General features: G+C 46.9%; 1 protein-coding gene across 3 annotated transcripts in view; it reads right to left on the bottom strand.

Moving 5' to 3' along the window:
- nod1 (nucleotide-binding oligomerization domain containing 1) overlaps positions 1 to 15,285 on the bottom strand; it is a 65,749-nt gene that overhangs the window by 36,140 nt on the left and 14,324 nt on the right. For all 3 annotated transcript variants that reach the window (XM_069906481.1, XM_069906497.1, XM_069906487.1), the window contains one exon: positions 9,759 to 11,559. In XM_069906481.1, coding sequence (XP_069762582.1) covers positions 9,759 to 11,559 — 1,801 coding nt within the window. The remainder of the gene's footprint in view (positions 1 to 9,758; positions 11,560 to 15,285) is intronic.

Genomic DNA, 15,285 nt, shown 5'->3' with positions numbered 1-15,285 from the left:
TTTCCTGAACCTGGTCGTGGAGGGGGAGCAGCAGTTCCTGAACCTGGTGGTGGAGGGGGAGCAGCTGTTCCTGAACCTGTTGGTGGAGGGGGAGCAGATGTTATTAAACCTGGTGATGGAGGGGGAGCAGCTGTTCCTGAACCTGGTGGTGGAGGGGGAGCAGATGTTATTGAACCTGGTGATGGAGGGGGAGCAGCTGTTCCTGAACCTGGTGGTGGAGGGGGAGCAGCTGTTCCTGAACCTGGTGGTGGAGGGGGAGCAGCTGTTCCTGAACCTGGTGATGGAGGGGGAGCAGTTTTTCCTGAACCTGGTGGTGGAGGGGGAGCAGCTGTTCCTGAACATGGTGGTGGAGGGGGAGCAGCTGTTCCTGAACCTGGTCGTGGAGGGGCAGCAGCTGTTCCTAAACCTGGTGGTGGAGGGGGAGCAACTGTTCCTGAACCTGGTGGTGGAGGGGGAGCAGCTGTTCCTGAACCTGGTGGTGGAGGGGGAGCAGCTCTTCTTGAACCTGATGGTGGAGGGGGAGCAGCTGTTCCTGAACCTGGTCGTGGAGGGGGAGCAGTTGTTCCTGAACCTGGTGGTGGAGGGGGAGCAGCTGTTCCTAAACCTGGTGGTGGAGGGGGAGTAGCTGTTCCTGAACCTGGTGGTGGAGGGGGAGCAGCTGTTCCTGAGCCTGGTCGTGGAGGGGCAGCAGCTGTTCCTAAACCTGGTGGTGGAAGGGGAGCAGCTGTTCCCGAACCTGGATGTGGAGGGGGAGCAGCTGTTCCTGAACCTGGTTGTGGAGGGGGAGCAGCTGTTCCTGAACCTGGTGGTGGAGGGGCAGCAGCTGTTCCTGATCCTGGTGGTGGAGGGGGAGCAGCTGTTCCTGAACCTGGTGGTGGAGGGGAAGCAGCTGTTCCTGAACCTGGTGGTGGAGCGGGGGCAGCTGTTCCTGAACCTGGTGTTGGAGGGGAGCAGCTGTTCCTGAACCTGGTGGTGGTGGGGGAGCATCTGTTCCTGAACCTGGTGGTGGAGGGGGAGCAGCTGTTCCTGAACCTGGTGGTGGAGGGGGAGAAGTTGTTCCTGAACCTGGTGGTGGAGGGGGAGAAGTTGTTCCTGAACCTGGTGGTGGAGGGGGAGCAGCTGTTCCTGAACCTGGTCGTGGAGGGGCAGCAGCTGTTCCTAAACCTGGTGGTGGACGGGGTGCAACTGTTCCTGAACCTGGTGGTGGAGGGGGAGCAGCTGTTCCTGAACCTGGTGGTGGAGGGGGAGCAGCTCTTCTTGAACCTGATGGTGGAGGGGATGCAGCTGTTCCTCAACCTGGTGTTGGAGGGGATGCAGCTGTTCCTGAACCTGGTTGTGGAGGGGGAGCAGCTGTTCCTGAACCTGGTGGTGGAGGGGGAGCAGATGTTCCTGAACCTGGTGGTGGAGGGGCAGCAGCTTTTCCTGATCCTGGTGGTGGAGGGGGAGCAGCTGTTCCTGAACCTGGTGGTGGAGGGGGAGCAGCTGTTCCTGAACCTGGTGGTGGAGGGGCAGCAGCTGTTCCTGATCCTGGTGGTGGAGGGGCAGCAGCTGTTCCTGAACCTGGTGGTGGAGAGGGAGCTGCTGTTCCTGAACCTGGTGGTGGTGGGGGAGCAGCTGTTCCTGAACCTGGTGGTGGAGGGGGAGCAGCTGTTCCTGAACCTGGTGGTGGAGGGAGAGCAGCTGTTCCTCAACCTGTTGGTGGAAGGGGAGCAGCTGTTCCTGAACCTGGTGGTGGAGGGGGAGCAGCTGTTCCTCAACCTGGTGGTGGAGGGGATGCAGCTGTTCCTCAACCTGGTGGTGGAGGGGGAGCAGCTGTTCCTGAACCTGGTGATGGAGGGGGAGTAGCTGTTCCTGAACCTGGTGGTGGAGGGGATGCAGCTGTTCCTGAACATGGTGGTGGAGCGGATGCAGCTGTTCCTGAACATGGTGGTGGAGCAGCTGTTCCAGAACCTGGTGGTGGAGGGGGAGCAGCTGTTCCTGAACCTGGTTGTGGAGGAGGAGCAGCTGTTCCTGAACCTGGTCGTGGAGGATGAGCTGCTGTTCCTGAACCTGGTAGTGGAGGGGGAGCAGCTGTTCCTGAACCTGTTGGTGGAGGGGGAGCAGATGTTATTAAACCTGGTGATGGAGGGGGAGCAGCTGTTCCTGAACCTGGTGGTGGAGGGGGAGCAGCTGTTCTTGAACCTGGTGGTGGAGGGGGAGCAGCTGTTCCTGAACCTGGTGATGGAGGGGGAGCAGTTGTTCCTGAACCTGGTCGTGGAGGGGGAGCAGCTGTTCCTGAACATGGTGGTGGAGGGGGAGCAGCTGTTCCTGAACCTGGTCGTGGAGGGGGAGCAGTTGTTCCTGAACGTGGTGGTGGAGGGGGAGCAGCTGTTCCTAAACCTGGTGGTGGAGGGGGAGCAGCTGTTCCTGAACCTGGTGGTGGAGGGGGAGCAGCTATTCCTGAGCCTGGTCGTGGAGGGGCAGCAGCTGTTCCTAAACCTGGTGGTGGAGGGGGAGCAGCTGTTCCCGAACCTGGTTGTGGATGGGGAGCAGCTGTTCCTGAACCTGGTTGTGGAGGGGGAGCAGCTGTTCCTGAACCTGGTGGTGGAGGGGCAGCAGCTGTTCCTGATCCTGGTGGTGGAGGGGGAGCAGCTGTTCCTGAACCTGGTGGTGGAGGGGAAGCAGCTGTTCTTGAACCTGGTGGTGGAGCGGGAGCAGCTGTTCCTGAACCTGGTGGTGGAGGGGGAGCAGCTGTTCCTGAACCTGGTGGTGGTGGGGGAGCAGCTGTTCCTGAACCTGATGGTGGAGGGGGAGCAGCTGTTCCTGAACCTGGTGGTGGAGGGGGAGAAGTTGTTCCTGAACCTGGTGGTGGAGGGGGAGCAGCTGTTCCTGAACCTGGTGATGGAGGGGGAGCAGATGTTATTGAACCTGGTGATGGAGGGGGAGCAGCTGTTCCTGAACCTGGTGGTGGAGGGGGAGCAGCTGTTCCTGAACCTGGTGGTGGAGGGGGAGCAGCTGTTCCTGAACCTGGTGATGGAGGGGGAGCAGTTGTTCCTGAACCTGGTGGTGGAGGGGGAGCAGCTGTTCCTGAACATGGTGGTGGAGGGGGAGCAGCTGTTCCTGAACCTGGTCGTGGAGGGGCAGCAGCTGTTCCTAAACCTGGTGGTGGAGGGGGTGCAACTGATCCTGAACCTGGTGGTGGAGGGGGAGCAGCTGTTCCTGAACCTGGTGGTGGAGGGGGAGCAGCTCTTCTTGAACCTGATGGTGGAGGGGATGCAGCTGTTCCTCAACCTGGTGTTGGAGGGGATGCAGCTGTTCCTGAACCTGGTGGTGGAGGGGGAGCAGCTGTTCCTGAACCTGGTGGTGGAGGGGGAGCAGCTGTTCCTGAACCTGGTGGTGGAGGGGCAGCAGCTGTTCCTGATCCTGGTGGTGGAGGGGGAGCAGCTGTTCCTGAACCTGGTGGTGGAGGGGGAGCAGCTGTTCCTGAACCTGGTGGTGGAGGGGCAGCAGCTGTTCCTGATCCTGGTGGTGGAGGGGCAGCAGCTGTTCCTGAACCTGGTGGTGGAGGGGGAGCTGCTGTTCCTGAACCTGGTGGTGGTGGGGGAGCAGCTGTTCCTGAACCTGTTGGTGGAGGGGGAGCAGCTGTTCCTGAACCTGGTGGTGGAGGGGGAGCAGCTGTTCCTGAACCTGGTGATGGAGGGGGAGCAGCTGTTCCTGAACCTGGTGGTCGAGGGGGAGCAGCTGGTCTTGAACCTGGTGGTGGAGTGGGAGCAGCTATTCCTGAACCTGGTGGTGGAGGGGGAGCAGCTTTTCCTGAACCTGGTGGTGGAGGGGGTGCAGCTGTTCCTGAACCTGGTGATGGTGGGGGAGCAGCTGTTCCTGAACCTGGTGGTGGAGGGGCAGCAGCTGTTCCTGAATCTGGTGGTGGAGGGGCAGCAGCTGTTCCTGAACCTGGTGGTGGAGGGTCTTGTGGAACTTACACCTCTTTAAGTAAGTACTTTATTGCGTTGTGTAAGAAAACATAACAGAATTAAAAAGCATAGCCACAGCACTCACAGTACATCGCACAAGAGCATGTAACAACAGTAAAATCTAGAAAGGAAAATAAAGCAAAATTAAAACAATACAGAATATGAACACACTATTTGGTGGAGTTTAATTCTCAAATGGCTCTGGGATAGAAACTGTTCTTAAGTATGTGCATCCTTGATTTAGTGGACTTGTATCATTTACCCGAGGGCAATAAGTTAAACAGATGATAGCCCGGGTGATTAGAGTTGTTAAGGATATTATCAAAATAAATCCTCCAAAGGGGACAAGGAACACCCAATGATCTTCTGGGCTGTATTGATAACCCTCTGAAGATCCCACTTGTCTGCTGCTGTACCCCTGGCAAACAACATGGGAATGCAATTAACCAGCACAGTTTCAACAGAGCAGCAATAGAAAGACATCAATAACCATATAACCATTGTAGCATGGAAACAGGCCATCACGGCGCTTCTTTTCCGTGCCGAAACACTGACACTCTCCTAGTCCCAATGACCTGCATCCTGCCCATAACCCTCCATACCTTTCACATCCATAAACCTCTTCAAATTTGTCTGCAAAGATAATATGTCCCTGCCTCCACACCCTCCACCGGAAGCTCATTCCACACAGAGACCGCTCTCTGAGTAAAGAAGAGAGTTGTGTTGCCACCTAACTCTCAACTCATGTCCGCTTGTTTGAATCTCCCCTCTCCTCAATGGAAAAAGTCTATCCATATCTACTCTTTCTATCCCCCTCAAAATTTAAAAAAACCTCTATCAAATCCACCCTCAGCCTTCAATGCTCCAAGGAATAAAGACCTAACTTGTTTAACCTTTCTCTGTAACTTAGGTGCTGAAACCCAGGTATCGTCTGGTCAATCTTTTCTATTTTGTTCACATCCTCCCTGTAATTTGGTGACCAGAACTGAACGCACCAATGCCTTGTACAATTTTAACATTACCTCCTAAGTTAGTGAGGGAATAGTAGCAGCTCTGACAGTGATTTTTCAAATGTAATTAGACGGGTGTAGTGCCGGAGGATTGGCGTATCACACATGTGGTTTCTTTGTTTAAAAAGGATTCAAGGACCAAGCCTAGCAATTATAGGCCTGTAAGTTTGATGTCTGTGGTAGGTAAGTTAATGGAAACTGTTCTTAGAGATAAGATATAAGATTCTGGAGAGATAGGGTCTGATCAGGAACACTCAACCAAGGTGTGTGCGTAGAAGGCCGTGTTTGACCAATCTTGTTGAATTTTTTTAAGGGGTGACTAGGAATGCTGATGAGGGTAGAGCAGTGGATGTTGTCAAGATGGCCTTCAGTAAGGACTTCGATAAGGTTCTGCGTGGAAGGTTGGTTAGGAAGGTTCAGTCGCTAGGTATTAATTTTGAGATCATCAAATGGATTTAACAGTGGCTAGAAGGGAGAAGCCAGAGAGTCGTAGTGGATAACTGTTTGTCAGGCTGGAGGCCGATAACAAGCAGTGTGCCTTGGGGATCTTATTGGATCCCTTGCTGTTTGTCATTTACATTAATGATTAGGATGAAGGGATGGTAAATTGGATTAATTAATATGTGGATGATACTACAATAGATGGAATTGTGGATAATGAAGAAGGTTTTCAAAGATTGCAGGTGAATTTGGACTGCCTAGAAGAGTGGGCTGAAAGATGGCAGATGGAGTTTAATGTGGAGAAGTGTGAAGTACTTCATTTTGGTAGGAATAATCAAAACAGGACATGTGTAGTAAATGGGAGGGCATTGAGGAATGCAGTGGAGCAGAAAGATCTAAGAATAACGGTGCATCGTTCCCTGAAGGTAGAGTCTCATGTAGATAAGACGGTGAAGAAAGCATTTAGTATGCTGGCCTTAATCAAAGCATAGAATACAGGAATTAGGAGGTGATGTTGAGACTGTTCAAGGCATTAGTGAGGCCAAATTTAGAATACTGTGTGCAGTTCTGGTCACCAAATTATAGGAAGGTTATCAACAAGGTAGAGAGAGTGCAGAGAAGATTTACAAAAATGTTACCTGGATTTCAGAATCTAAATTACAAAGAAAGATTGAGCAGATTAGGTCTTTATTCCTTGGAGTGTAGAAGGTTGAGGGGGGATTAAATAGAGGTATTTAAGATTATGAGAGAGATAGATAGAGTTGATGTGGATAGGTTTTTTCCATTGAGGGTAAGAGAGATTGAAACAAGAGGTCATGAGTTAAGAGTTAAGGGGCAAAAGTTTAGAAATAACATGAGAGGCAACTTCTTCACTCAGAGAGTAGTGGCTATGTGGAATGAGCTTCTGGGAGAAGTCGGGGCAGGGCCTATTTTGTCATTTAAGGAAAATTTGGCTAGGTATATGGATGGGAGGGAATGGAGGGTTATGGGCAGGGTGCAGGTAGGTTAGACTAGAGGAGAGGACTTGGTTTAGAGTGGACTAGAAGTGCCGAGATGGCCTGTTTCCACGCTGTAATTGTTATATGGTTATTCTCTATGCTCTGATTTATAAAGGCCAGCATGCTGAAGGCTTTCTTCATGACCCTATCCACCTGAGATTCCACTTTTAGGGAACTGTGTACCATTATTCCTAGATTTCTCTGTTCAATTGCATTCTTTAATTCCCCACCATTCACTATGTGTGTCCTATTTTGATTAGACATACCAAAATGTAGGACCTCACACTTGTCAGCATTAAACTCCATTTGCCAACTTTCAGCCTACTCTTCTAACTTGCCCAAATCTCTCTGCAAGATTTGAAAACCTTCCTCACTATCCAGAATGCCACCTATCTTAGTATCATCTGCATAATTACTAATCAATATACCACCCCATCATCTAGATCATTAATATATATTACAAACAACAGTGGACCCAGTACAGACCTTGAGGCACAGCACTGGCCACCGCCCTCCAACCCGACAAACAGTTCTCCACCACCACTCTCTGGCATCTCCCATCCAGCCACTGTTGAATCCATTTTACTACTTCCATATTCACACCCAACGATTGAACCTTCCTAACTAACCTCTGTGTGGAATCTTGTCAAAGGCCTCACTGAAGTCCATACAGACAACATCTACTCGTCAAGCTTGTCCTCTGTCGCCAGCTCTATTTGCATTGGTCATCGAACCTTTAGCTCAAGTGATAAGGCAGAACAAAAATATTAGAGGATTAAGGATATTAGATGATGAATATAAGATTAATTTGTTTGCAGATGATGTTTTGATATATTTAACACATCCAGAACAATCTTTAATTCATTTGCAAAAATGTTTAGAACAATATGGAGCACTGTCTGGATATAAGGTGAATTAGGATAAATTTCCAATTTCAGATGGAAATTACAATCAGTGTAGGTAAATTACTAGATTGGGTATAATGATTGATGCAAAAATTCAATAATTGTATAAATTAAATTATATACTGTTAATGAGAAATATTAAGGGTGATTTGATCAAATGGAAAGATCTTCCTTTGCCATTAATAGGTCTAGTAAATTGTATTAAGATGTATGTTTTTCTGCGTATCCAATATCTTTTTCAGTTGATTCCTTGTTTACTTTTGAAATCTTTTTTTCAGGATTTAAATAAGGCAGTTCGACAATTTCTATAGAAAGGAAAATTAGCTAGAAGAGTGTTGCATAAATTGACTTGGAAATATGCTTTGGGAGGTTTACAATGACCTCAAATCCATGTTGACTGTTCCTGATCATACCATATCTATCCAGATAATTATATATACCATCTCTAAGAACACTTTCCATTAGATTTCCCCCCAATTCTGAGGGTCTGAGATTCTGACGGATGGAGAGACATGATCACCCATTCCAAGCGGCAAGGCACCCGAAGAATGATGAATTAAATGGGATTTCATATGCCACTATGCTTTTTTTTTACTGGATTCAATAAAAGATGAAAACTTTGAAGTAAAAACAGAAAAAATGTTTTATGAACAGCAGGTCAGGTAGGTCTGTAGGAAGTAAAGATACATAACTAACTAACACTTTGGGCTTGAGGTATGAGCAGGGGGGTGAAAGGAGGGAAAAAATGCAGGGGGTGGAGCACAGGCCAACAGGAAAACGGCCATAATTGGGCATGGATAAGAGGGCAGGAGGGCAAAAGTGAGAATTGAACTTTGAATAAGAATTTGATCCTCTTAAGATCAGAGATTTCATTGAACTAAATGAAAATGAGGTAGATTAACAGGGTGGCTGCTTCACAGAGATAGTTCGATGACTTGCTTCTACATTGCGAGCTTCTTAAAATACCATCTTCCGTCTTATTCAAGAAGATTGTACAACTTAGGTTAAAGAGCACACACCTTTTATGTGACGTTGGACGGGATTAGTCTAATTGTGGCCCATTTACCTTGGACACCACTTTTGGAGTTTCAAGCTTCGCCCCACCTAACTGCACCTAGTTTTTTAGACTTACAGGACTTGTGAATCATCATCTCTTGGAGGCTTGACCAAATAGCCAGCACTCTTCCCTCAACAATTCAGATTATAGCCCAGTGGTTCGACCAGGGGGTCACGAGTTCGCTCCTCGCTAGGGCCTCATTTATGTGAGGGGGTGCTGTACAAAACGGCGGCTCTCCGTCTTCTTTACGGTGGAGAAAGTTAAAGAATTTCATGCCTGTTATATTCTAAATGTAGAGCTACGTGACAATAATGGAACATTCACCTTTACACTGCATTGATTTTTTGCACTCTTTGGGGAGGGGAGGGGGGGGTGATCATTACATTAATCTCCCTACTGGCTGGAGGACATTACTATGTGTAACTGGCTGCTGTTCCCTATCAACTCGACTTCAAATGTTAATTATTGCCAGTGAGGTGACCAGGTGTTCTGCAAGATATACCTGTGCAAATCAAAGTGTTTTTTTGGGGGGGAGGGGAAGGGAGCGATTGGTTACTGTGGCATTAAATTACCATATTATGAAGGGACATTAAATGAAAGCCATTTCCACGATCTCGCATGAACACAGGAGATATTGAGGCTGATTTTCTGTTTAAAACCAGACAGTTATGCTTGTAACAAATGGGCATTACCTACTTAACTGCAGAAATGTTGGTCTGCCAAGGGGTAGATCCAGTGGATCGCCAATTGAAAGGCACCCCAGACTCCCTCCTTTATTGGGGGAAGAGGCTAAACCAAGGCCCCAAGTGATTGTTCAAATGGCCACCTTGCCTTTCTCATTAAGACCGGAGCAGGACACACTTTCTCCGAGGGTTGAGCCTTTAGCCTACCCCAACCTGTGCCAGTGGGTCAGCTGAATTCGAAAGCTTTTGACTAACAAATATTTATCCTCAGTCGTGGCTTGGGCAGCAGACCAGCTTGGGGCCTCACCAGCTCTCGAGACAAACCAACAGGAAAGGGTGCTGGGGAGAATAGTGAGGAGCTATGCTTCACCTGCTCTCCAGTGGAAGTCGACGTTCAAGAGCTCTTTTCACGCAAGGGCAAGCTACTGGTGAATGCGCCCAGCTCACTGATCAACAGAGGAAACAGCCCCAGCTGGGGTAACCTGGAAGTAAGGGGGCAGCAAAGTTCTGCTTATTATTTATCCCTCAATTAATCCTGCTTGTTCTCCCCTCATTCTTTTATTTCCACACGGCTACGTTGCACGAAGCACGTTATTGGGTCTAGTGTGCTTTGGAACATCCCAAAGTCAGCAATAGAACTACTTCTGCCGCGATGACACAACATACAGAGGGAGCTGCAACTTACTCTCATGAATGGAATCATTGGAAACATACCTCACCACCGTGAGTTTATCAAAGCAAGGTATGAGTTCTTTCACCCCGTAGTCATTAATGTTATTGTTGTCCAATTCCAGTCCAATCAACTTTTTGCGATGGCGCAAAATATTTGCAATAGCGCTACAATCCGCAGAGAAGGCATTGCAGAAGGTGAGCTTGATGTAGTCAGCGCAAATCCCCCTTGCTGCAAGGCTGCCTAGTGCCTCACTCTGGGTTTCGAAAATGTAGCGCAGCAGCCAGATAAAGTGGGGTAAAGCCTGAACTCCGGAGAACCCTTGTAAGGGTGAATGAGGAAGAGCTTTTAAATGTGTCCTGACACGGTTGACCAGGTAGGACTTGAGTGCTGAGCGCTTCCTTTGGACACTTCCCGCAGAAGAGAGATGCTTGAAGAAGTCCCATTTGGTTTTGGACAAGAGGCCACAAAGGAAAAGAGTGGTGAACTGCAAGTGCTCATTCATTTCAGACAACTCCTTGCCACAGTACATGCTATAGCCCAAGCAATGTAACAAAAGCCTATTGACGTGGGTTCTGGTCACACGGTGGTCACATCTGGAGAAAAAACTAATGGTCTCTCGAGCACTGATTTTCTCATCTACAACCAAGACAAAAGCAGTGAAAAATGACTGGAGGGTTAAATGAATGAACTCATATGTTGACTGGTTCCCACATCCATCATAATGGCTTGCAGTTTTTATGAAACCCAGTTGCACATCTCCTTGAGAGATGTTGGCTGCTGTGATATGTTCCTGACTGAAGATGAAATCATGGTTTTCAATTCCCCTCCTTGCTAGTTTTCCTAACCGCACCAACACACACTTATTTGCTTTGAAGATGTCATTTCGACTGTTGCTTTGTTTATTCAATCCCACCTTGGTAGACCGGTTCAAAAATACCTCCAGCATCAACAGGTAAATGTCTGTTAGCGTGACATAATCCATCAGCCGCTGAGGGCTTCTGGTAGAGTGAAAGTGTTCGTAGCATTTAAATATAATCCAACAGAACAATGGCACTGAACATAGACTACACAGGTGAGGATTTGCCTCCAGCTGGGTCAAAACCAAAGCTTGATCAGCCTTGTTTTTGAAAAATTTCTTCAAATAACCCAGCAAATGTTCCTTGGAAAAGCCCTTCAGCACCACTCTCTTTCTCACCATTCTCAGCGGTAGGATTGTGCCCGTCCTCGCCGTTAGAAGCTTTTTGGAACCTTTCAATAACTTGCCTCGGAGAAGGTTCAGCAACAGGGCTACTGGGGACGTGGGCTCAAAGGGTGAAGAGATGTCGGGGATATCATGAAGGTCGCTGTCCACGTTAATTTCGTCAAAGCCATCCAGGGTGAAGAGAACAGTGGCCGGGTGTTGTTGGATGTAACTGAACACCCTGTCAGCGTCTTGATCGGGGTAACAGTTGTACTTGAACAGAAGATCTCGCAGAGAAAGCATGTCCTCCTCCTTAAAGCTGTTGAACAGTCGGCATCTAAACTTAAAGAAGAACTTAACATCCGTGCAGAGCTCACCCTTTGACCACAAGTTCTGAAGTCTCTGCAGAAGGACAGTCTTTCCCACACCAGCGTCACCAGTTAAAAACACAGTTTCTGCATCCTCGTTTATGACTCCATTGTCACTGAACAAATCCTCCAAGTGGGAGATGGTCCCTATAGTTTCATTGACCTCATTGATTAACTCCATAAGAGTCTCCGTGAATGTATCCTCCAATAAAATGTCTTCCTTCTTGACATAGGAAGTAACAAATCTTGTGTCCTGCCGTAGATCGTGCTTTATCTTCTGAATGTACTGGCAGACTGGAGAGAAAAATACAATGGTAAAACAGCATGTTTCATATCCATCTTTGGAACATTGATATAAATAACAATAATAATCCAAATGCAATGAATATTTCCATTTGTGGGCACAACTAGAGGCCATTGATACAAGAAGGCACCAGATAGAGCAGAGAATAGGAAAAACTCAACCACGTGTAGAACGTGGCACCCTCTAAAAATCAGACAAGAACATGGGGGGAAGAAACAACCGAAATTTACTGAGGTGGATATTTTGTTTCTAATTCTGCAGCTATGGAAACAAGGTTGTTGGGTGTATTTGTGGCAGAGGGTAATGGATATTTGAATAATCAGGGCCTCAAGCGTAATGAGGAGTAGGGCTGAGTAGGAAGATGGATCAGCTCATGATTTGAATAGTTGAGCAGACTCGATGGGCATATTTCTGCTTCTATAGCTCCACAGCCCAATACTCACCTCAATGACTGCAACCTCTCTCACCCAAAGGGCTTTGACAGTTGTGTTCTTCTTGTTCTGCTTCTTGTGCCTTTCCAATTTCAAACACTCCATCACTGTGTCTAACGCCCCTTTTACACCGCCGTCCCTCCGAGGAAGTGGGTAAACTCACCGGGCCTGCTGCATTCGAGGAGCCTTTCCCACTGCACCATGATTTACCTGGTTAATCAGCATTTTAACGGGGGGGGCGGGGGGGGGCGGGGTCCCACCTCCAGTGGTGGCAATGAGAGAGCAGGTTGTGCTTTCACACCACCAGAAGACAAATATTGAGTTAACTCGGCCGGGATCTGACATTTCCCCCCCACCAATGGTCAAAGCCCGGTGGAATTTAACTCACTTTGCCAGGTTGGGACATTTCACACCACACGATTACCAGGTGTGGATCTGGTAAATTACCCGGTTCAACCCACAGGTAATCGGAGGTGTGAAAGGGGAGAAGTTTTCTTCCTCAAAACTATCCACTTCTCTTCTTCAGTAGAATTATCCTTCAATTCCTCTTTGACCAAGCTTTTTGTTTTAATGCTGATATTTATGGCTTGGAGTCAAATATTGTTATTTTATTTTCTTTGATGATACTTTTTACTATCCTCAGATTGAGAAAACTACATTCAAGCTACAGTATAACATATATTGAATGATTTATTTCCATAGAAAAGTTCCATATAATCTAACACATACCCAAACAATAACCTGCAAAGGTTGTCTGAGTGATTGATATCAGGAGTATTCAAAAACAGTAGATTATTTTTATCATTCCTTCGTGATCTTTCTCAGTTAGTTGTGATCAAGAGTTTATCATATGTCAATAGCATGAATGAGAAGATGAACAATCCAGTCTGGGAAAATTTATAATGAAATATAAAATACAAATTGAAAATCTTGCAAAAAGTCAATGCTGGTGGAGAATAAATAACGTAATAACATAACAATTACAGCACGAAAACAGGCCATTAGGCCCTTCTAGTCCACACCGAACCAAACACCCCTTCCTAGTCCCACCTCCCTGCACAATGCCCATAACCCTCCATCTTCTTCTCATCCATATACCTGTCCAACCTTTTCTTAAATAATATAATTGACTCCGCCGCCACTATTTCTCCCGGAAGATCATTCCACACGGCTACCACTCTCTGAGTAAAGAAGTTCCCCCTCATGTTACCTCTAAACCTCTGCCCCTTAATTCTTAACTCATGTCCTCTTGTTTTAATCTTTCCTCCTCTTAACGGAAATAGTCTATCCACATCCACTCTGTCTATCCCTTTCATAATCTTAAATACTTCTATCAAATCCCCTCTCAACCTTCTACGCTCCAAAGAATAAAGACCTAATCTGTCCAATCTCTCCCTATACTCTAGATGCTTAAACCCAGGTAACATTCTGGTAAACCTTCTCTGCACTCTCTCCACTCTGTTTATATTCTTCCTATAATTAGGCGACCAGAACTGCACACAGAACTCCAAATTAGGCCGCACCAACGTCTTATACAATCTCAACATCACCTCCCAACTCCTATATTCCATGCAATGATTGATAAAGGCCAGCATACTAAAAGCCTTCTTCACCACCCTATTCACGTGAGTTTCTACCTTCAGGGAACGATGTACCATTACTCCTAAATCTTTCTGCTCTTCTGTATTCATCAATGCTCTCCCATTTACCACGTATGTCCTATTCTGATTCTTCTTACCAAAATGAAGCACCTCACACTTATCAGCATTAAATTCCATCTGCCATTTTTCAGCCCACTTTTCTAAGCAGCCCAAATCCCTCTGCAATCCTTGAAAACCTTCTTCATTATCCACAATTCCACCTATCTTAGTATCGTCTGCATATTTACTAATCCAATTCACCACCCCATCATCTAGATCATTAATGTAAATAATGAACAACAATGGGCCCAATACAGATCCTTGAGGCACACCACTGGTCACCGGCCTCCAACCTGACAGACAATTATCCACTACCACTCTCTGGCCTCTCCCTTTCAGCCAATGTTCAATCCATTTGACTATCTCAAAATTTATACCTAAAGACTGCACCTTCCTAACTAACCTTCCATGTGGTACCTTATCGAAGGCCTTACTGAAGTCCATATAGACAACATCCACTGTGCTACCCTCATCCACATTCCTAGTCACCTCTTCAAAAAATTCAATCAGATTGGTCAAACATGACCTTACTCCCACAAATCCATGTTGAGTGCTCCTGGTCAGACCCTGTCTATCCAGATGTTTATAAGTACTATCTCTAAGAATTTTCTCCATTAATTTACCTACCACAGACGTCAAACTTACAGGCCGATAGTTGCCAGGCTTCCTCCTTGAACCCTTTTTAAATAACGGAACCACATGCGCAATGGGCCAATCCTCCGGCACTATCCCCATATCTAATGACATTTGGAAAATTACCGCCAGAGCCTCTGCTATTTCCTCCTTCACTTCTCTCAATGTCCTGGGGAAGATCCCATCTGGTCCCGGAGACTTATCCACCTTTATATTCTTCAAAAGCCTTAAAACTACACCTTTTGTAATCTCTATATTCCCCATATTTACCCAATTTGCCTTTTTTTATCTCACATCTCCCAATATCCTTCTCCTTAGTGAATACCGAAGAAAAGAAACTGTTCAATATCTCCCCCATTTCTCTAGGCTCCACACAGAGTTTTCCGCTCTGATTTTCTAAGGGACCAATTTTGTCTCTAGCTTTCCTCTTACCATTAACATATTTGTAGAACTCTTTTGGATTAGTTTTCACCCTGCTTGCCATAGTTTCCTCGTACCTTCTTTTAGCTTTCCTAATTCCTCTCTTAAGATTCCTCTTACATTCAATGCATCTTTCAAACAACTCCTTAACTCCATGCTTCTTATATCTAATGTACGCCTCCCTTTTTCTTCGAACCAAGTTTCCAATATTCCTTGAAAACCACGGCTCTCTCAAACCTTTTGCCCCTCCTTTTAACCTAACAGGAACATAAAGCTTTTGCACTCTCAAAATCTGATCTTTAAAAGACTCCCATCTCTCTACTACATCCTGCCCATAAAACAAATTGTCCCAATGCACACCCTGCAAGTCCTTTCGCATCTCCTCAAATCTAGCTTTTCCCCAATCAAAAACCTCAACCCTTGGCCCTGACTTCTCTCTTTCCATAATGACATTGAAGCTGATGGCATTATGATCACTGGACCCGAAGTGCTCGCCAACACTAACCTCCGTCACTTGACCCATCCCACTTGC

Source organism: Narcine bancroftii, chromosome 1 (assembly GCF_036971445.1).
Source record: "Narcine bancroftii isolate sNarBan1 chromosome 1, sNarBan1.hap1, whole genome shotgun sequence".
NCBI classification, from domain to species: domain Eukaryota; kingdom Metazoa; phylum Chordata; class Chondrichthyes; order Torpediniformes; family Narcinidae; genus Narcine; species Narcine bancroftii.
The sequence above is the reverse complement of the archived record's forward strand: the minus strand, read 5'-3'. Positions and strand labels throughout refer to the sequence as shown.